General features: G+C 34.0%; 1 protein-coding gene across 1 annotated transcript; it reads right to left on the minus strand.

The window, feature by feature from the left end:
* Window positions 1-17,297: 17,297 nt before the first annotated feature.
* On the minus strand, window positions 17,298-19,568 carry LOC143229429 (DNA damage-inducible transcript 4-like protein). Its single transcript, XM_076461738.1, has 2 exons — window positions 19,230-19,568; window positions 17,298-18,434 (listed from the first exon to the last, which is right to left on the minus strand). Exons 1-2 carry the CDS (start codon window positions 19,414-19,416, stop codon window positions 17,977-17,979), a joined length of 645 nt encoding a protein of 214 aa, XP_076317853.1. The 5' UTR covers window positions 19,417-19,568; the 3' UTR covers window positions 17,298-17,976.
* Window positions 19,569-21,690: the final 2,122 nt, after the last annotated feature.

Genomic DNA, 21,690 nt, shown 5'->3' on the forward strand with positions numbered 1-21,690 from the left:
CGTTATTAACACTTACTTGTGTACATAACATGTGAATAAGCAATGGAAAGCTCAGTATGTACCCCTTGTGGCTTTTTCAGCCATTTTCATTAGAACGGACGCCATCTTGTTCTTTCGAAAGAAGATTTCAAGGAGTCTACTCGAAATTTCATATTTTTCTAAAATTCATATTCAGCTCAGCTAATAAACTATGAAGGGATTTTATGGTATTAATATGGTAATTCATGACCTTTTTGATTACTTGAATGAATATATAAAACCTTTAACTAATTATTTCATTTCACGACATTCACGTGCAAAATTTCTTTAAAGTTTAGCAAGCTTCGAGAACCATTAACCGAGTACACAGGTGGTAACTTGAAGTGATAGTTGTTTGATTTACTTCTTGATTTACTATTTGATTTATTTATTAGTCTGTATTTTAAGAAAAATAAGCTTAAAACTCATTTGTAAATAACAATAACAGAAATATACACATATAATATATTATAACTGAAAATGACTGTACTTTACAAAATACTAGTTATCTAAAACACAGCCAGGATAGGTCACTTTGTAAAGGTAAGTTCTATATTCTTGGATGGAGTAACATGAATGCATGTGCGCCGTGTCACTGTAACTTCTGAGATGTTAGCCAGAAATGGCTGAAAAGTAAGTATAATAAAAATATATATAAATGTATAAGTTTTGTTATTAAAGCTATATAGACTAAACATTTAAGTTTTCGTATTATAATTTTTAGTAATGCTATAAAGGAAAAAATATAAATTATTTCATAAATTATTGTGGTGGTTACGAGATTGATAATATTCACTGGACAAGTACAGAGATCCTTATTCGATAGTGAAAATAAACAAAATATAAAATTGTTTCTTAAGAAAATGGATAATTATCTGGAGATCATAAAGAGTTCACATTTAAACTTTTCTTATGCGTAAAAGTATTTTTAATCTTATAATAAAAATTTCTCTGCACGCTGGATAGCCAACATTCAGAAACAAAAAAATACAAGTGTGTGTTTTCATTTAGCAAAGTCATCTCGAGCTATCTGCTGAGTCCACCGAGGAAACTCGAACCTTGATTTTAGCGTTGTAAATCCGTAAACTTACCATCCTACTAGCGGGTAACAAAAATACAAGAAAATATTTAATTGCAAAACCTTAACATTTAACTCATTTATCAAACTTCATAACGTAATTACTCTCATGGATACTTTCATGATTACGAGCTGGGTGAATTCTACCCGACCCGTAATGGAAGGGTTAATCGATTATGTTCTCTTAAAATATTGTTATGAAAGTTAACCACTTTTCTAGTCCTTCGCCTTCTCTCAGCATATGCAACGTCCAAGAATGTCTTTTAAGAGTCACTTGAATTTTAAAACTCTTTGCTTAAAATATAAAAAAGATAATTTGAAGTTATGCGCAATTTTTGAATGCTTTCTTCAAAGTTTTACGAGTCTAAAATTAACTCGTTCTGTGAAAGTAATTTCTTCCGTGACATTTACTACATAAAACAATATTATTTAATCAATAACCTGGTGTTGTGAAATTCAGCGTCATTCAGAGACTTGTATGTGATAGTTAATATATAATATGAAATATGGTGATTTTTTGTCATCGTTTAGAGAAGCAGGTAGTGACTAAGATCTTACAGAAATGATCAAGTAACATTTCACATCAGACATAGAAAATGGTGATGTTTAACATTGTTTGATACTTGGCATCCGATAGTCACGTAATTTTTGTTATTTGTTGGAAAGTCATATAATATTTAATATGTATAAGATAGAATTTGGTGATATCATACAGATAGTCAGGTGCGCGTGATATTTGTCATCTTTCTGTTTAATAAAAAATAAAATAAGTTTTGGTAGTTGTTGCAGAGTTTGATTTGAATTTCGTGCAAATCTACACGAGGACTATATGCGTTAGCCTTTCCTAATTTAGCAATGAAAAATTACAGGGAAGGCAGCTAGACATCACTACCTACAGGCAACTCTTGGGCTTCTCTACTACCAACGAATAGTGGGACTAACCATCACAATACAACGTCCTGACGGCTGAAAGGGCGAGTATGTTTGATGAGACTGGGATTCGAAGATTGCGAGTCAAACGCTCTAATCAATCTGGTCATGCCAGGTCAGTTATAAAGAGTTGGATAATATTTTGCATCTGGTAGAAAGAGTCAGATGCATATGATATTTGGAATCTGTAATATAAAGGTAAAACAAGCAATAAACTCTCTTTGTTAACCTGAAGATGACCTAAGAATGTCGAATCGTTGTTCTGTGCATTATTTTAATACCCATACCAACCGTCTTATGAATACAGAAAATAATAAAGTTTGGTTCATGTTAGAAAAATCAAGGTGATAATCAGCATGTGTTTCAGAAGTTATATCTTTATTACTCACTAGAGGGAGTTAGGTATACAGCATCTTATAAAACGAATAAGATATTGTTAGATAAAGTTAGGTGATATTGGACATCTGTTAATGAATTAGATTATATGTTTTGTAACCATGGAAAGAATCTATTGTGATATATTAAACATTTTAAGTTTAAGGCATGTGATATTGGACAGCACAGTGTTTTTGCTTGTCTAAAACTGATCTACATAAAAGGTTTATCTTCACACGATGAAAACTCATGTGACATGCGCGTGGTATGTAATATCTAGTCTCAGAATTCCTGGTAGGATCCTTACAACATCAGTTCTTCGATTGCGTTTTTCTAAATAATCTGTGCACCAAGTTTATTGAGAGTCAATGACTTGTTGTTATATAGTCCATTATGACATATAATTCGCACACACATAAATATAGAAAATACTGTCAATATTGCATTTATTCCCACTAAGTAAGTTGGAATTTCATATGTATTTTACATAAAAAATGAGTGATTCCACCCAGTTTTCTGGTCAATTCCTTACAATCAGTCACCCCGCTAATACAGCGATATGTCTAAGGATTTACGACGCTAAATTCAGGGGTGCAATTCCCCTTGGTGGGCTGAGCAGATAGCCCGATGTGGTTTTGCTTTAGGAAAAAACACAAAGACACATCTTACAATCAGTGTTGTAACGGGCAGAAATATAAAGCTACGAAATAATACGTAAACCAGACCAGTCGTAAACAGTACTGTAATAGCGTAGTTCTTTCGTTATCAGGTTCTTTTAAATCATCTGGTGAAAATAATTCAACGATTAGTCCACCTAACGATGATCCATTACTTTATCTCCAACTTTAACGTTTCTTCAAACTTGAACACTTGTACACTGTCTGAAGTTGCTGTAGGCCTACGTAACAAATAACATTATCTAAAGTAAAACTAACGAGCCTAATAATAAAATGTAGCAGCGAAAACTAAAACATTACCCTTTCCATTTTCTATCTTACACTTTTCTACATACTTAAAAATAGTTCATATTTATAAACAAAGATCAAATGTGCTAGAACACTTTACGTCACCTATTTTGAGTGTTCTAACCTATCTTATTAAAACTTTTCCCCCATCCACTGGTTGAGTGTTAAGTTTGATGGCTCTCAACGCTACAAACAGCGTTTTGATACTCGTGGTAGGCACAGAGTGAGTTTTTTCTTATAGCAAAGCCACATCGGGCTATTTGCTGAGCCCATCGAACCTCTGATTTTAGCGTTGTAAATCCGTAGACTTACCGGTGTACTAGCGGGAGGTAGGTAGACACAGGATTGATAACCATTTTATAACTTTGTATTTAACAACAAACAAACCTGAAACTAACGCCATCATTAAGATCGGCAGTTTCCTCTGTCGTACGTTTAAATTACAACATTAATAATACACCCTTGTGCAAATTAATTGAAACAGATGGTCATTTCACAATATTTTCAGCATGGCGGCCGGTGTAGGCTCGCTGGACAAGCTGATTTCCTTTAATACTCATTTTTTCACACAGACGGCGTCCAGTACAGTCGATCTATTTTTGGGATAAATGACGAAATTTTGAGAAATATTACGTCATTCGAAATTGCGTTAGAAAGGCAAGGAGACAAGTAAAAAAAACTTCATACCAACTCAATGAAAAAAAAACCGGTATAAATGGGGTCTAAAATACAAGAACTGGACGCAAGAACATTGGAGGAAGGTGCTACTCAGTAAAGAGACTCATTTCTTCGTACAGGGACAAAGAAGTCTGCATGTTCATAGATCTCTAGGTGAGAAACTTCGAGAGTCTCACATCAATCAGTTCGTAAAACATCCCTTAAAGAAGATGTTTTGGGGCTTTTTCAGCTACTATGGTATCGGAGGCTTACATTTCGTAGAAGGTATGATGCGAGGACCACAGTACATCGAAGTTTTGCAGAGAAGAGTCATTCCAGAATTGAAAAAGAGATTTTTAGATGGATCTGGAATTTTTCAGCAAGATCTAGCTCCGTGCTACACATCGAAACTTGTGAAGAATTTTATGACTACAACGCGAATAAAGATGCTGGACTGGCTTGGAAACTCTCCGGACTTAAATCCTATTGAAAATCTTTGGGCGATTTGAAAAGAAACACTTCGGGGAAAAGACTGTACTACGAAAGATAAGCTAATTAAGGCCATAATTGAAGTGTGGTATCGCCATCCAAAAATTAGTAAAGATTGCAGTCAACTCCTGGACTCGATGCCAAAGCGGATTAATGATCTTCTGAAAAATAAAGGCGATCATATCATGTATTAATTTGTAATTTTTGGATTCTTAGAAATAAAACGCAAAAAATTGAAAAAATCGTAATCTTCCGTCTTGTTTCAATTAATTTGCACAAGGGTGTATAGTTAACGACAATACAAAAACAGATCAGTAATTGAATAGTTAATTAATATATCATTTTATAACTTAAACTAAAATATAGCAATCATGTGTATACATAATTAATAAGAACAGTTATTTGTGCCTAAAAAAGTATAACATCAGCAGAGGTTAGGTGGAATTTTGTCTTAGGAAGAAAGATTAGTTTTTCATATGTTATCAGCTAACATATCCGAAGACAAGAAGAATAACATGGAATTTATACACAACTGACCGTTTAAGGTTAAGCAGAACCTATAGATTGATTAGAGTAGTAAAGAATTCAAATACATGTCTATGAAGTTTATATTTTATAATAGTATTGAAACAAAACATGACATAAAAGTGTTGTATTTCGTCTCTCTATTTGTTTCGGTATTGAAAAATTACTAAAATCACGTACGACTGACATATTACATTCTTTTGTGAGCAGCTCAGATATCACATTGAACATTTCAATTGGGAAATTGAGAAATGTTACAAGGAACTTTAACAAAAGAACAATATCTGTAAAAAAATCCTCACACACACAGTGGCACAGCGAGATGTCTTCGGACTGACAACTACAAACAAACAAATCATAAAAAATATCGAACTACGACTATATGGATCTTAGAATAACAATTTACTTTATTTAATCCAGGTACACAGTAGATTCAAGACAATAAACAAATATACAAATGGGCCCGGCATGGCCAGGTGGTTAAAGCACTCACTCGTAATCTGAGGGTCGCGGATTCGAATCCCTGTCGCACCAAACATGCTCGCCCTTTCAGCCGTGGGGCGTTTTAAGTGACGGTCAATCCCAATCTTCGTTGGTAAAAGAGTAGACCAAGAGTTGGCGGTGGGTGGTGATGACTAGCTGCCTTCTCTCTAGTTTTACACTGCTAAGTAAAGGACAGTTAACGCAGACAGCACTCGTGTAGTTTTGTACGAATTTCGAAAACGAACAAGTTATGAAGTTCCTAGTTGGGGTCATTACTACCACAACAACTTAAATACGATTTATTTTAGGATTAGAAATTAAAAAGTGCATCGATGTATCTCATAATTTTAGATTAAATAACACATCCACGAGATTCTTTTCAGAAATATCTTGTCATTATAGTTTTAAACAATATTATTTGTAATATAAAGTTTTTACTTCAAAAAATAATTTGAATTATTTTATACATAATTTCTGAAAACGTATGTTGGTCTTCTATTGTAATATAAAAAAACTTTATTAAATTAGGTTATTCACAATATTTTAATGCATCTAAAGTCAGAAGATAGACATATCTACTATTTATTCTTCGTAAATTATCTTTCAAGGTTTTGGATGTTCAGAAATAAAATAAATTCAATAACTACTGTGCTGCCATCTAGTTTAACTAACTTTATGCAGTTTACTTTTGTAGAGTGATTAAAGGGAGTCAAGTATATGAAGTATTAAATTCAAAACTTTCACCTGATAATAACAAGTAGTCTTAGTCAAGTCGTCAATAAAAATGTGAATCAAGTAAATAATAACTTTATAATATTTAAAAAAAATTATTTGTTATGATTTAATATGAGTGTTTTATATTCGTTAATGGTATTCACCTTCTCATTGTAATTACTCAAAGATACAAGATAGCGTGTGTGTTTTTTTCTTACAGCAAACCCACATTGGGATATCAGGGGAATCAAACCCCTGATTTTAGTATTGTAAATCGGTGGATATACCGCTGTACTAGCGGTGGGCTGAAATATAGCAAAGTGTAATATTATTACAAATTTTCAATAAATGTTTAGCTTATTTAAATTTAAACAACAGAAATATAATTTTATTAGTCATTTGTAGATCCGTCGCGCCAAACATGCTCACCCTTTCAGCCGTGGGAGCGTTATAATGTTACGGTCAATCCAACTATTCGTTGGTAAAAGAGTTACCCAAGAGTTGGCGGTGGGTGGTGATGACTAACTGCCTTCCCTCTTGTCTTACACAACTAAATTAGGGACGGCTAGAACAGATAGCCCTCGAGTAGCTTTGTGCAAAATTCAAGAAACAAACAAACAAACATTTGTAGAAGATTAAATAAATGATCATTATAGGTAGTTATGATGCCAAAAGATGGCAGGGCCAACAATGTAAATCAGAGTTTGAGTGGAATAGTTTGTCATTAGATGTAAAGCTATACGTATACTGAAACCTTTTTTTGTTTTTTTTTTACATTATGAGCTTTCCGAATTACTGTTCAGCTACTGAAGAGTGCAAAACATATCTCTGATATTATATAAATTTACTAATTGAACTTGATAGATACTGCATTTTGGAACGTAACTAAAACATGTCTCAGTAATTTTGTGAGGAAAAAAATCATTTCTAATGTCAACTTACTATTACTAAGGTGGATGTCCACGAAGACGGATGAGGCACTTGCTCCCCTTCGGAAAATGAGAAATACAATTATTTATTTATTCATTATATGTTTATTTATTTGTTATTAAATTCTTAATTTCACGATAGATTTTTTCACTCCCCCTTGGAAACTTTGCCCTTCTTGGGAATACTTCTATGGATACCCTGATTACTAACATCATCCCTCTTTGATTATCATTTTATTCTGGGTAACTAATTTGCTAACGTCCTTTTTCAAAGGGCCCGGCATGGCCAGGTGGTTAAGGCACTCGACTCGTAATCTGAGGGTCGCGGGTTCGAATCCCCGTCACACCAAAAATGTTCGCCTTTTCAGCCGTTGGGGCATTATAATGTGACGGTCAATCCCACTATTCGTTGATAAAAGAGTAAGCCAAGAGTTGGCGGCAGGTGGTGATAACTAGCTGCCTTCCCTCTAGTCTTATATTGCTAACTTAGGGACGGCTAGCACAAATAGCCCTCGTGTATTAAACTGCAATAAAAAATATATGAATAGTGAAAACAAAGACATGTTGTTTTCAAGAAGTCCAGCAATAATGGTTGCATAGTTTATTCTAATGCTGAGGAACGTACACCATTGGTAATTTTTCCGAAATTAGATATGAAAATAGAGGGCGAATTCAACTCCGTGATCTATCATCCTCATGCCATCCTGTGTCACTGGAATCAAGTTTTGTACTGATTAAGCAAGAATTGTGGAAGATTATGAGAAACAGATACACATACTTACTTATTGACGTTTATTTATTTATATATATTCGACAGTAATGTTTGACGTGTAAGATACTTAGTGAACTCCAAAGTATAGCACATTTAACTATTTATTTATATAAGAAACTTAAATGTCCATTGTACCTGTTTAGTGTTATACTGAAAATACAAAACTCATGATATTCTTTGTCGTCGAACTGTGGCACCGTCTTGAGCTTTTAGGAACTGTTTGTTAGTTTGTAATACTTATTAAAAGCTACACAAAGTTTATTTGTAACTGTAAACAGTTCCTAATTTTAAGCTGACAAACATTATATAACTAGTTAAAAGCATCTTCCGTTAAATCTTAATCGGATAGTATGATTTGAAAGTTACTCTTGTCACGCACTCAAGGCCACATAGTGTGGAGAGATATTTTTCCTTTTTGTTTGTTTTTTTGAGACAATGTATCGTGATCCATAAACCCACAGATGTTCAACTAAAACACTAACCACTAAGCCGCGCCTGACCCTCTTAGTGCAGAAACGTTAATATCTCCTTTAATTATCAGATAAGAAACCTGCGAAGTCCTTGATATTTCAAAGTTACTTCGAAGGCACTCTACTCGTAATCCGACGGTCGGGGATTCGAATCCATGTCACCTCAAATATGCTCACCCATTCAGCTATGTGAGCGTTATAATGTGTCGGTCAATCCCACTATTCGTTGATGAAACAGTAGTCCAAAAGGTGGCGGTAGGTGGTGACGATTAGTTGCCTTCCATCTAGTCTTACATTGCTAAATTAGGGAGGGCTAGCGCAGATAGCCCTCGTGTAGCTTTGCGCGAAATTCAAAATAAACAAACCAGTTCAAAATAAAATGTTTTTATTACTATTAATAATCCGTTCCCCGGTGGAACAGCAATATGTCTACGGTCTTGCAAAGTTAAAATCCAGGGTTAGACTTCCCGCAGTAGACACAGCAAATAGGTTAATGTAGCTTTGCTCTACAATAAACAAACAATATTATTAACCCAAGAAAAGAAAAATACAAGGAGCTGAAACTCGTTTTAAATTTAATACAACAAATAAACTTTATTAGGCTTAGCTTGTATAAAGTAGGAAATTGTCATGATTTGAGAATATTTTGTATTGCTATAATATATGTTTAAATCAACCTAGAATATAAACGTTAAAGAAGACTTAATATTTTCGATTTTTGTTTGGTATAGATCACAAATTTCACAATTTATTTTTCATTGCGTATAATAGTTTTGCAATCGTGCTACTTTCCAAAGAAGGTTGTATAATGATAAAAATAAAGACGGTTGATAAGACACAAAACATTTATACTTGACTCATTCCCCTTTTATCAATTGTCCTCATCTTTATTATCAAACTTTGTTTTCCCCCATCATGAATTCATTGCCGAGTTATACACTTTCTCTCTATCCATCAGTCTATCTGTTTTTTTTTTGTTTTGTTTTTTGTTTTAGAAACTGCTCCACCAACCCATTACTCTCAGTCAGCACTTCAACAACTTGAAAACTATCGTTCTAAAATTTGCAAACTAGTTTTAAATCTGCTGGTGCGTGAAGTCATCGGCTGGTTACAAAAGCGGGACTAATTATATGTAGCCTAGCAACAAGGCGCATAGCTTTAACGTGTACTGTAGGTTAGATGAACAAGAAGGGTACAACCAACAAACGTATCATTCAAGCTTTATTATAATAGGGTGACCCACCCTAAGCAACAGGAAGTCATTGGTTCTTTTATTTTAGTATATGTTTATGAAGAACATGGTTACGTCGGTTGATACTTGTCCCTTCTTTCTGTCTTTTTTTTTTTATCCTTTACCAAATTAAGTTTTTTGGAAGCAAAGTATAGCCCACAGCTAAAATAATTAAATAAAATTAGACTATTATTCAGTTCTATAAACTACATTTCATCGTGCGTTATTTCCTTATGTGTAAACGTATTTGGTTATGATATAATTAACGTAGAAATAAATACTCAAACCCTTGGAAACATTGTATTTGTTTGTTTGTTTTTGAATTTCGCACAAAGCTACTCGAGGGCTATCTGTGCTAGCCGTCCCTAATTTAGCAGTGTAAGACTAGAGGGAAGGCAGCTAGTCATCACCACCCACCGCCAACTCTTGGGCTAACCAACGAATAGTGGGATTGACCGTCATTATACATGGGAGGGCGAGCATGTTTAGCGCGAAATCCGCGACCCTCGGATTACGAGTCGCACGCCTTACGCGCTAACATTGTATACTTTGTGTTTCATAATATATAAACAATTATAATCGACAGTTAATTTCAGAGATCATTCACATTTCTTGTTCGAACACTTGTTTCAATGCTTAATTAATATCTTTTTAGATGTTTCACGTATTTTATAATCCCTTGGGAATATACGTTTCTATAAGACGAAAAACATGAATTTCCCGATTGTTCTTCTATATTCTGCGTTGAAATATGTTTCTACTTGTAATTTATCATGTCCCGACATGGCCAAGCGCGTTAAGGCGTGCGACTCGTAATCTGAGGGTCGCGACAAACATGCTCGCCCTTTCAGCCATGGGGGCGTTATAATGTGGCGGGCAATCCCACTATTCGTTCGTAGAAGAGTAGCCCAAGAGTTGGCGGTGGGTGGTGATGAGTAGCTGCCTTCCCTCTAGTCTTACACTGCTAAATTAGGGACGACTAGCATAGATAGTCCTCGCGAAATTCAAAAACAAACAAACAAACAAACAAGTAAATTCATCAATAATTCACGAATGTGAAGGCTCTTACGCATTCTCAGATTAATACTCATTAAATTATTCTGTTCCAATAGAATAATTAGCTTAGTTGTAACTAGAACTTGAAAATAACGCAAGAGAGAGGTAACCTTCTTTTCATAAGAAGATTGTTTGTTTGTTTTGAATTTTATGCAAAGCTACACGAGGGCTATCTGCGCTAGCCGTCCCTACTTTAGTAGTGTAAGACTAGGGGGAAGGCAAATAGTCAGCACCACCCGCCGCCAACTCTTGGGCTACTTTTTATCGACAAATAATGGGATTGACCGTCACACAGTAATGCTTCTACAGCTGAATGGACGAGTGAGTTTATTCTGACGGTATTCGAACCCGTGACACTCACATTAGTTATCGAGCGTTCTACCCACTTCGTCATGTCGAGTCATTCATATTATAAAATACTTAATAATCAAAAGCTCTGCCTACATGAAGGAGAAATTTATTTCGAAGCACTTAATAACACACAAGGTTCTAATATCACCAAGGAGCGATTTATTCTATAACTCTAAATAAGTTATAATAATCTAGCTGTACGAAACAGTTGCAAAAATGGGAACCTGAAACTGTATTTTATTTCTCATATTTTGTAGAATATGAAATGTTTTTATTGCACAATCTTTAGATGACCATAAAATAAAGTTTAGCGCGGCTAAAAAAAATCCTTTAAACGTATTTTCTATTTGTATGAACCAAGCTTACATTCAAAAATTATATCTGATTAAAAAACTATCCATTTTAATGTATCCCAAAATTTGTACAAATATATATTTACTGTATATATGGGCGTATGTGTTTATGTTTTTCCGACACTTAAGGCACTTTATTTAATTAGTGACCTCTCTTGCAAAATAATCAGCTCTTTTTGTTATTATTGCTATAAGCTGTAGACATATTCAACAATGCTTTTCTCACTCCAGCACAGTAATCTTATAGATAGATAGAAAGTGTATATATGTTTATGGAGATATATTGTGTTCTATACCTTAAATTCCCATGTTTATTGTTGCTGTTTTTTTTACACAAAACGATTTACTTAGCAATCGTGTTGCTCTTAAAACTCCGCGAGTTTTATTTAAAAACAAACATTTAAGTGATATGCTCAATATGATCAAATTCAACAAGTGAAGAAGAAAAACTTATCAGGAAGAATGTTGACGTTATATCTGAGTCGTCTTCTGCAGGTGTGCGATAGGCTGTACTTTATCACATGAAGCCTGCCACCTGGGGCTTCTACTTCAAGTTCAGTTTAGCTACGTAAATAAAGAAGGTACACCTGTGTCACGTGCTTTCAAAGTTACTGTACTGCTTCACCTTGTACCTAATGACATGTTAAGCTTAGACGTGTAGGAAAGATTGACTATTTGGGTGATGGGCAATCAAAGTAAAGGAAAAACAAAACAAAATTAAAATAGCAATAATTATTAACTAGAGTAAAATAATACGAAAAACTTTAAAAATAAAACAACTGTACATATTGCGAGTTTCTTGCTCAAAGCTAAGTCTTTAGCGATGGTAAGCAAATTCAAAATGTTCTTTTTTTCGAATAACAAATCATGAATGAACAAATATAAACGTTACAAATACGCCCCAAATATGCATCATTTTCATTATCTTGTTGTGGAGGCTAAATTCCAAAAAAAAAAAGTATGTTCATCCAAATTCCTAATTTCGATCAGCTACAATGTGATGCGATCGTATGCCATCTTCTACATATCTAGAAAAGTGATGTTCTGATGTCGATAAATTCCATAAGAATGAAATAAAATTTGATAAGACACATACCTCTCCTTTCAGCTGTGGCGACGTTGTAGGGTGAAGATCAATCCCATTATTTGTCGATAAAAGAGTAGCCTATGTGTTAGCAACTGCTCTCCTTCTCTATTCGACCCCCCCCCTCAATGGCACAGCGGTGTGTCTGCAGACTCATAACGTTAGAAACTGGGTTTCGTTACACTTGGTGGGCAGAGCACAGATAGCCCATTGTGTGGCTTTGTGTTTAACTTGAACTAGACAAACCCTCTTTAGTATGTCACTTGTAAATTAAGGACGTCTAGTGATGATAGCTTCTGAGTAGCTTTGGATGAAATTTCGAAAACAAACTAACTAATTAACTTCTAATAGTTGCAACACATACAGTTAACATGGTTCGCGCAGGAACACCAAAACGTTCTTCTAATGTTTATTTTGTTGTCGGAATTCTTCATTATTTAATAATTACGTGCTGAATTCTCGTAGAGAGAGAGAGAGTTTAGATAAATATATATATATATTGACAGTTTTTCAAAATTATTTTATTCGTTATTATTTTTCTGCCAGCTTGTCTGACACTTCTAAAACTTTCATAGTATTTCTCCTAAAACAATGAATTTTTTAAACTTTTTATTTTGCTAACAATATTCAGATTTTTTTAAAATATTTATATTTATTGGGTGAAGTAGAATTATTCAAAATATATATTTTCAAAACTGGACTCAAGCCTAAAGTCTATCTTGGGAATTTGATCCGTGTCCAACTCTAGGGTCTTGAGATTTTTCCTGCATTTAACTTTGTAAGTCTCTGGAATTTGAACACTAACTAACTCTAGAGTATAAAAGTCAAGCCACAGAAAATCCAAACATACTGAAATTAGCATAATACCCAAATATATAATATACTCAGCTGCAATCGTACCCAACTATATAATGCAAGGAAGCCCTAATCTCAGTCAATTATATAACTTAGGGGAGCCGTAATCGTACCCATCTATGTAATGTAAGGAAGCTGTAATTATATCCAACTATATAACTTGGAAGAAATGTATCCATACGAAACATAAATGGGATTTGAACCAGCGACCTGGGCAGAAATCTATGAGGGGGAAAGTATTTGTATCTGAAAGAACTATATTTTGATATCCTTTTAGACACGTTTTATGTAATAATGACTCTGCAATCTACCACCACCACTCCCATAAAACTTTCGGGCTTAAGCATTGTCCCATTACAGAGTCCTAGATAAATAAATTATGCTTAAATGTATAGAGAATTAGATAAACTTGTTTGCACCATAGACGTGTTTCGGTATTTTGCAAAAAACATATTCGTATGGTGTTAGATAAACAATGAATTAGTTGCACAGTGAGGTTCCATTTGTTCTGTGTATAGGAAGTAACTATATTACCATGTTTCTCCGAAAATAAGACAGGGCTTATATTAATTTTCACTCCAAAATATGACACTAGGGCTTATTTTCGGGGATGTCTTATTTTGATATATTAAAAAAATGAAGTTACAAAGTAAAACTATTAAACTAACCATTTAAAATAAACTATTATTAAACTATTAAACTAACTGATTAATACTTAAACAAACTAATTAACTAACTATTAAACTAATTAATAAATTATTTTTTTTTTATTTCTTTCCTCTTCCTGCTACTCTTAACTAGGGCTTATTTTAAGGGTAGGGCTTATATTAAAACTATCCCCAAGAATCACACCAGGTCTTATTTTATGGGTAGGTCTTATTATCGGAGAAACACGGTATCTGCAAAGTTCTGGGACAAGCATTTATTTATGTAAAACAAAGTTGAAAAGTTAGAGAAAATATTAAATGAACATATACAGTCTCTCAATTGCCGCGCCCGCGTCTCGCTAAACATGCTCGCCCTCCCAGCCATGGGGGTGTATAATGTGACGGTCAATCCCACTATTCGTTGGTAAAAGAGTAGCCCAAGAGTTGGCGGTGGGTGGTGATGACTAGCTGCCTTCCCTCTAGTCTTAAACTGCTAAATTAGGGACGGCTAGCACAGATAGCCATCGAGTAACTTTGTGCGAAATTCCAAAAAAACAAACAAAACAAACAAAACTCTCAATTGTAAGTATTTAAGTGAAAGCTCTAATAAGTTCCAAGTTTTAAACACAAACTTTTGCGTTGGGAAATTGATCTAACAACCTTCCAAAAGTGACACTATTTTAAAACCTTTCACAAGTTATTATTCTAGATACTCGTATTTCATCATAGTAGTCGTTGCGATACGTATCTAGATACAGAGGTTTTACTAACGGTTTGTTACAAAGCTTGCTCGTCTTGTTTGTAATTTATTATCTATGTTACCAACAATGTCTTGTTTAATATAAAACCATCTCTCCCACCTTGACTATAAACATCTTATTAATCTGTTTGTATATAAAAATGATCTACAGCCATCTTATTAATCTGTTTGCCTATAAAAATAATCTATAACCACCTTATTAATCTGTTTGTTTATAAAAATGATCTACAGCCATCTTATTAATCTGTTTGCCTATAAAAATAATCTATAACCACCTTATTAATCTGTTTGTTTATAAAAATAATCTATAACTACCTTATTAATCTGTTTGTCTATAAAATAATCTATAACCATCTTATTAATATGACTGTCTAGATAATCATCTTGATTAGAACCAATTCTCAACTCTTCGCGTAGTTTGTGTGCTTTCTTATAACAAAGCCCCATTGGGCTATCTGCTGAGTCCACCGAGGGGAATTGAACCGCTGATTTTAGCCTTCTAAGTCCGAAAACTTACCATTGTACCAGCGGAGAACCTTCACGTAGTCATGATTTAACGCGTGTATTGGTACATGAGCGCACAGGAGCATATTTGAGTAACTGCGTAGGCAGAAGTTTATAATGGTACATGCGCACACAGGTGTGTATATTGGTAACATGCGTGCTCGACTACAACCACATTTTTAATGTAACTGTCTATAAAACCATCTTCCCCGGCTATACAACAACAACTATAACAAGCACTTCACACTATACGTTCTTTTTTTATATTCTTAGGTGGGACCAACTAAATGGCGGCTAGCAAGAAAAGTAGAGTAAAATGAAAAGTTAGTATCTGTCTACTTTATTATTGTTAATTTATGTTAATTTGAATGTAATATTTTTGATAAAAGAAACAAAGACATGTAGTACTCTATACTTATTTTTCTATACTGAATCATTAATTTTTAGCAAAATAATGATTCAATATAGAAAAGACTTGCAATGTTTACTGAAAGCAAAATTTCGTGAAAACGCATAAATGTATCGTATCACTAGTGTGACGTCACTGTATCGTCACACGTTTAATAAGTATATATATATATATACAGTTGTTTACGTATGTGTTTGACTTTAGCATTGTTGGTGTACACCAGCTGTTAATATGTCATAAAGATAGTTCGTTAGAAGACAACCAGCCTTTTATATATGAAATAAGCTACTCGTTTAAACACCTTCTTGCTTTAGTCTTAGTTTTTCTGCTCTCCATAGAAAGAGTTAAGTTTAAAAGTTCAATCTCTTCCGCAAAGCCGCCACCTGCTGTATTAAAAACTAGTTTGTTTGTTTATGAATTTCGCGCAAAGCTACTCGAGGGCTATCTGCTCTAGCCATCCCTAATTTAGCAGTGTGAGACTAGAGGGAAGGCAGTTAGTCATCACCACATACCGCCAACTCTTGGGCTACTCTTTTGCCAATGAATAGTGGGATTGACTGTTACATTATAACGCCCCCACGGCTGAAAAGGCAAGCATGTTTGGTGCGACCCGCGAATTCGAATCCGCGACCCTCAGATTACGAGTCGAACGCCTTAACCCTAGAATGTTGTCATAAGACTAATGTGATACGTTAATTGTTGAAGAACCTAATCATAGTTTTCTCATTTGGTGTTGATCATGGTAGAAGTATATCAGAGTTTATGATCATCATGGAAAAAAGTGGTCTATATCTAAGTATCAAGTAGAATAGCAGTGTCGTTTTTAAGATGTTCATATTATTTACTTCTAAAGACGACCCTGTCTTGTAGCAATGTTGAAATCATCACTGATATTTTCTACCGTCGTTTCTGAAGCGTATATTTGCAGCTGGAAAAGATGCTGTTCCTCTAAATACAGGCAACATACAGTTTGTTTGATCTTGAAGTTTAGAGTTGTTATATTAATGAATCAATTCCGTGTTACGTAAACATATATTTCTGCAGATATTACAAATTTCGATTTTTTAAGCAATCTGTAATTTTATTTGTATTTCTAATAAAATATTTTAAATATGTTAACATCAAACGTTTCACATATTTTTCTCTCAGTCCATAAAATCATCTTATTTTTATTTTGTTTAATATGTTTTAGTGTTTTAATGAAATACAAGGTTCTAGAACATATCTTATCAAAACTTACAATTTACATAGACAAGAGAAGACTGTTAAAATTTGCCCTTCGCTAGTACGGCGGTAAGTCTACGGATTTACAACGCTAAAATCAGTGATTCGATTCCCCTGGGTGGGTTCAGCAGATAGCACGATGTGGCTTTGCTGTAATAAAACACACACACACCCTTAACATTTACCCCTTCTTTTCTTCATATTTTTGTTCGTTTTATAAAAACAAGCATTTGCTGTGATGTTTATTTGAAACTTATCAAAACGTTAACTGTTTAGAATGGCTTATGCAGTTAAGCTAACATATAATTACTATTTGTTACGATCTTTAGATTTGCTAGTTTGTGTCTGCATAAATAAAACAACACAAACGTGATGGCTAAGTAATACTTCTAAACAAAAACAGAAACACAGACGTTAATAACAGTGTTGAAATGTTTTATTGTAATTAAAAAAAAGGCATAAGATTTATTGTAAAAAAAAAACATTGACAAATATTGTAATACAACAAAAAGCTAGTAACCAAAGCTTGTACCACGGAGCCAGACGCACCCCCAGTGGAAGACCAAAACTAAACTATAGTGTGTTTGTTGTTATTTTGGTTATAGCGGAAGGGAGAGACTAGAAACAAACTAGTAAAACAATATTATGGTGAATTTTCGTAGATTTAAACATCAGTTATTTTGTTATCGCAATTTGAAAAGAATTGACTAGTTGATAAAGTGTAAACAGTAGAAGGTTTTTTTGTGTATGCAAATTCAAGGATTTTGTCTGGTAGCACGTATTTCATCCTCCCTACTCATCACATACAATATTTTTAAAGCTAATGTACGGTTTGTACAGCAAAAGGATCACAGTCTTGGAGAAAAAGAGAGAAATATTTCAAATGTCAAATGTCAAATGTCAAATGTCAAATGCTTGTAAAATAACAAAGGAAGGTTCGCAACACACAATAACCTTTGGTCCAAAGCAGATTCGTTTTCAAACAAAACCGGACCAATTATTTAAGAGTATAACCATCCCATGATAGAAAATAAATCACACACGGAGAGCTATATACAGAATTATAGATAATTGTGCGTATATGTATGCAAAAAGCATTAGTGAAAACTGGATGAACGGTATAGTTTCTTCTTGTTCAATACGTAGTTTTCGCTAATAACTAGTGGAGAATTCCGACCGAGGCTCTTGAGTAGTCGAGCCGGGATTAGATGTCTCAAACTTAGCCAACTACTACAGTCTTGTTTGAGAGTTAAAAACACTTCAAAGGTCGCAACAGTGTGCGGATCGTACTTCACCTTTCCTATCCGTCTACATAAGCTCTTCTCTTCTAGATTTACATATACTACGCAACCTCGGAGTCCACAAGGTTCCTTCTCTGACATGCGCAGTATATCCCGTACAATCCGTAACATGAGATCAGAAGGAATTAGTACTTCGGTACACTGTAACTGCGTACCCTTAGCATCTTTTAGGCAGTCTTCTAACTTTTGGGAGAGAAGTTGACAGTTAGCGAGTTCGTGAGCTTCGTTCTCCCGGTGTTCTGTGAAGAAGATGTCTAGAAAAAACAACATAACAACACACTTAGAAGAACTCCATTAATAACACAGGTTAGAATATAAAATATCTCACTTACCCAGTTAGTGTCAAAATCACACTTAGTGTCACTTTGGGATTAGGGTCGAAACGAAAATAATCTCATGACTACAAGTTTTTGTTTTATGATTCTACACACCTCTGGTTAGACCAGTATATTAAATTATCTGTACTGTTTACTGAGTATATTTCTACTTCTGGTCTGTGTCTTGTTTTATTAAAAGTTAATGAAAATCTGCAGTTATGGGGAGTGTATACATTCATGCTCAAGTTAAATGTGAGAGATACTTAAACGGTAAATGTTTTGTTACAAACCTTTGAACTCGGTAATGAAATAAAAACCTTATAACTCGAGCGCTTTCGAAAGATGGACCTTTCAAAAGTGCTCGGATTAATGGGTTTTTATCTTGTTTCTATCAAGACTTCTTGAACCCACGTGTTTTTCTAACATCATGAATTGAACTCTTGCAAGTCTTGCAATGATTTAGTTTTATTAAGTAGGCTTAAATAAAAAGCAGCAACTACTTTTGGATTTGAAGTGTGTGTTTTTTTTCTCATAGCTGTGTTAATACCAATTTTAATACAAATGTCAGTGAAACTTATTATGAATGTAAATTTCACGAGAGTGTCACTAAAATCTGACATGTGCATAAACATAAATATATTAGCGTTAGCTTCTACATATTAACTTCTTGATACAGGACTGAAATATATATTAAAATTTTTAAAATGATCACTGTTATTTACTTATACCTACCTTTTGAGTCAACCCAGGAAATCGCTGTATCACCAAAGGCATGATTGTTAAAAGCAGAACTACTCTGAAAATCATGGATTCTCATGTTAACTCGATGATGTAAAATACCTCCAAAGTTACTTTTAGTCCACGCCGAAGATACGGGGATTTGTGGAACTTTTCCGTACCCAGTGGTACTGTTTAGCATCAGCAAAATACGTGTTTATTATTTCGCATGCAAGGTCTCATAAGATGCAATTAGAAGGTGCAAAAGTTAGCAGTTTATTACCAATCCACACAGTCGACCTCGTTGAACTACGTCGACTGATTTTAGAATTTCTAAAACAGCTGATAATGTCTGCTGTCAGAAGCCAGTGGTATTATATAAGCCAATAAGAGTTAAGGTTGGCAACCAATCAAATTTCAAGAATGGCGCCTAGCAACTAAGTCGTTAGGAGACGCCTGAGTTCTGCGTGTGTATACGTATAATTGAGAAGTGCTTACATGAAAAAAAGAAAAAAATATTTCTAGAACTACAGAGCCCTCGCACGAAAAACTACCATACTAATAAGAGATGCGTTAGAAACAGAAATGCGATTTTTATCTTGTATCCATTAATTTAAAAGTATTTACGTCTTTGAAGCTTGAAAAAAAGGTTAACTATAACAATTATAAAAGCTAACTTACTGCAAAATCTTTAAGTTTGTTTAAAATTGTCTTTAGTTAACATATTAAATGTCACGTGTAATCTCAACACAAAGGTTTCTGAAGTTGTTTCTATTAGTGTCCCTATCGGCTAAAATATATTTCCTCAACACCTTTTTAACAACAGGGTGCATTAAATATAACACTTACATTAGCAATTATCTTGTAAAACAATTGCATAAAGATAAAACTGGAATTCATTAAGATTATCGGCTCCAAGTTTCTCATGTTGTCACTTTGATAGGTTAACACTCTAGAGTTAAGTTTGTTTTATCACAGTGCCACACAATATGCTATTTGCGCGTCATACACTGCGGAGAATGAGTCTTGAAGGGTATCGCTGATCCTCTGGAGCAGGGGCGTAGATGTATACCCTCCACCTCCACTTCAATTGAGGGTGAGGGTATGGTACATACAGTTTGGTCTGTTGAGTTGTTTTATTGCATCACAGGCCTATAAATTGTGTGTTTGTTCTTGTGATTCTCGTATTCTTACCAATCAAATTACATAATTAGGCCTAGATGTAGGCTTTTTCAATAACCGAAATGTACATCTTTAATATAGGCGTGCTTTTAAGCTTTTCAATCTAAGTGATAGTACGTAAGTATCAGTCAGTAGGCCTAAGTATACATGCAAGTATCGTGGCAACAAGATTACTCTGTGACTGCATGTTTACAGCTTTCAGGTTCATGTAATCAGAAATTACCAATTTGCAAATTGAACAGTCCACGTAAGTGGTTGAAAAAATCATCCCCCCCCATCGGGTGTAAAAAATCTACGCCCCTGCTCTGGAGTATTTCTATATGTTTTTAATTTTAAAAATATATTTCAGAATTTTGCAAAAACGTACGGAGGAGCCTTAAGAAACAAAACATATCACGCGAAAGAGAGAATATGCAAATTTCATGAATGCTGTAAACCGACTCAGCCTGGAATACATTTATTTTTGGATCATTACTTGTGAAATATTTCACTTGTCTTAATTTGCGAACTGTTTATGTCATTTTCATTTATGAAATTCATCTGTTGTTATGACATTTGGGCTGTTTTTATCGTATGTATTTATGAATTATGTCTGTAGTTTATGTTTGTGGACTATCTGTGTTGTCCTTACTTGTTAACTGTGAATATTATTTGTTTTTATTGGATATAATTTTGTCTGTAATTTGTATTTGTGGACTTTCTGTCTTGTCTTTACTTGTGAATTATGTATATTACTTGTGTTTATGGGTTATATTTATTGTTTATTAATGTGGTTTATGTCCACAGCCTGTTTTTGAACTACTCTTGTTGGCATTTGTTTGTGAACAATGACTGTTTCCTTTATTTGCCATGTGTTTTTTTAAATGTTTATATATCTAAAATACCTGCTACTCAGATGAACTAATATAACGTCTAGATTTGTTTCAGTTGCACCTACTGTGTCTCATATTATGATTTTCATTAATCATGTTTACTGTTTTTATTCAAACGAACTGTCTACTGTCTTTGCTTGAACTTACCACTGTTTTGATTTGTATGGCCTATAAGTATTATGTATAAATAGGTTACTTCTATAGTCTTGATTTGTAGGATAGATCTTCCTTGTTGAATTTCTTATTAATTCCAGTTATACATGTGCTGGTTGTGTATTCTGTTATATTTAATGATCTGTGTCTACTGTTTTTAATCATTGTTTTCTAAAGTTGTTGTCTTGGCTAATATGAAACTGTCTGTTATTTTATCATATTGGCTAAACTGTTCTCTTCATTAGGTATATTATTCTATGTATTTTCTG

The sequence above is a fragment of the Tachypleus tridentatus genome, chromosome 10 (assembly GCF_004210375.1).
Source record: "Tachypleus tridentatus isolate NWPU-2018 chromosome 10, ASM421037v1, whole genome shotgun sequence".
NCBI lineage: Eukaryota > Metazoa > Arthropoda > Merostomata > Xiphosura > Limulidae > Tachypleus > Tachypleus tridentatus.

Excerpts from the sequence above, each read along its gene's own strand:
- LOC143229429 (XM_076461738.1), bottom strand. The coding sequence starts at position 19,416 with ATGCTAAACAGTACCACTGGGTACGGAAAAGTTCCACAAATCCCCGTA. Across the intron at positions 18,435-19,229 it reads TTCCTGGGTTGACTCAAAAG|ACATCTTCTTCACAGAACAC; the intron begins GTAGGTATAAGT and ends TGTTTTTTCTAG.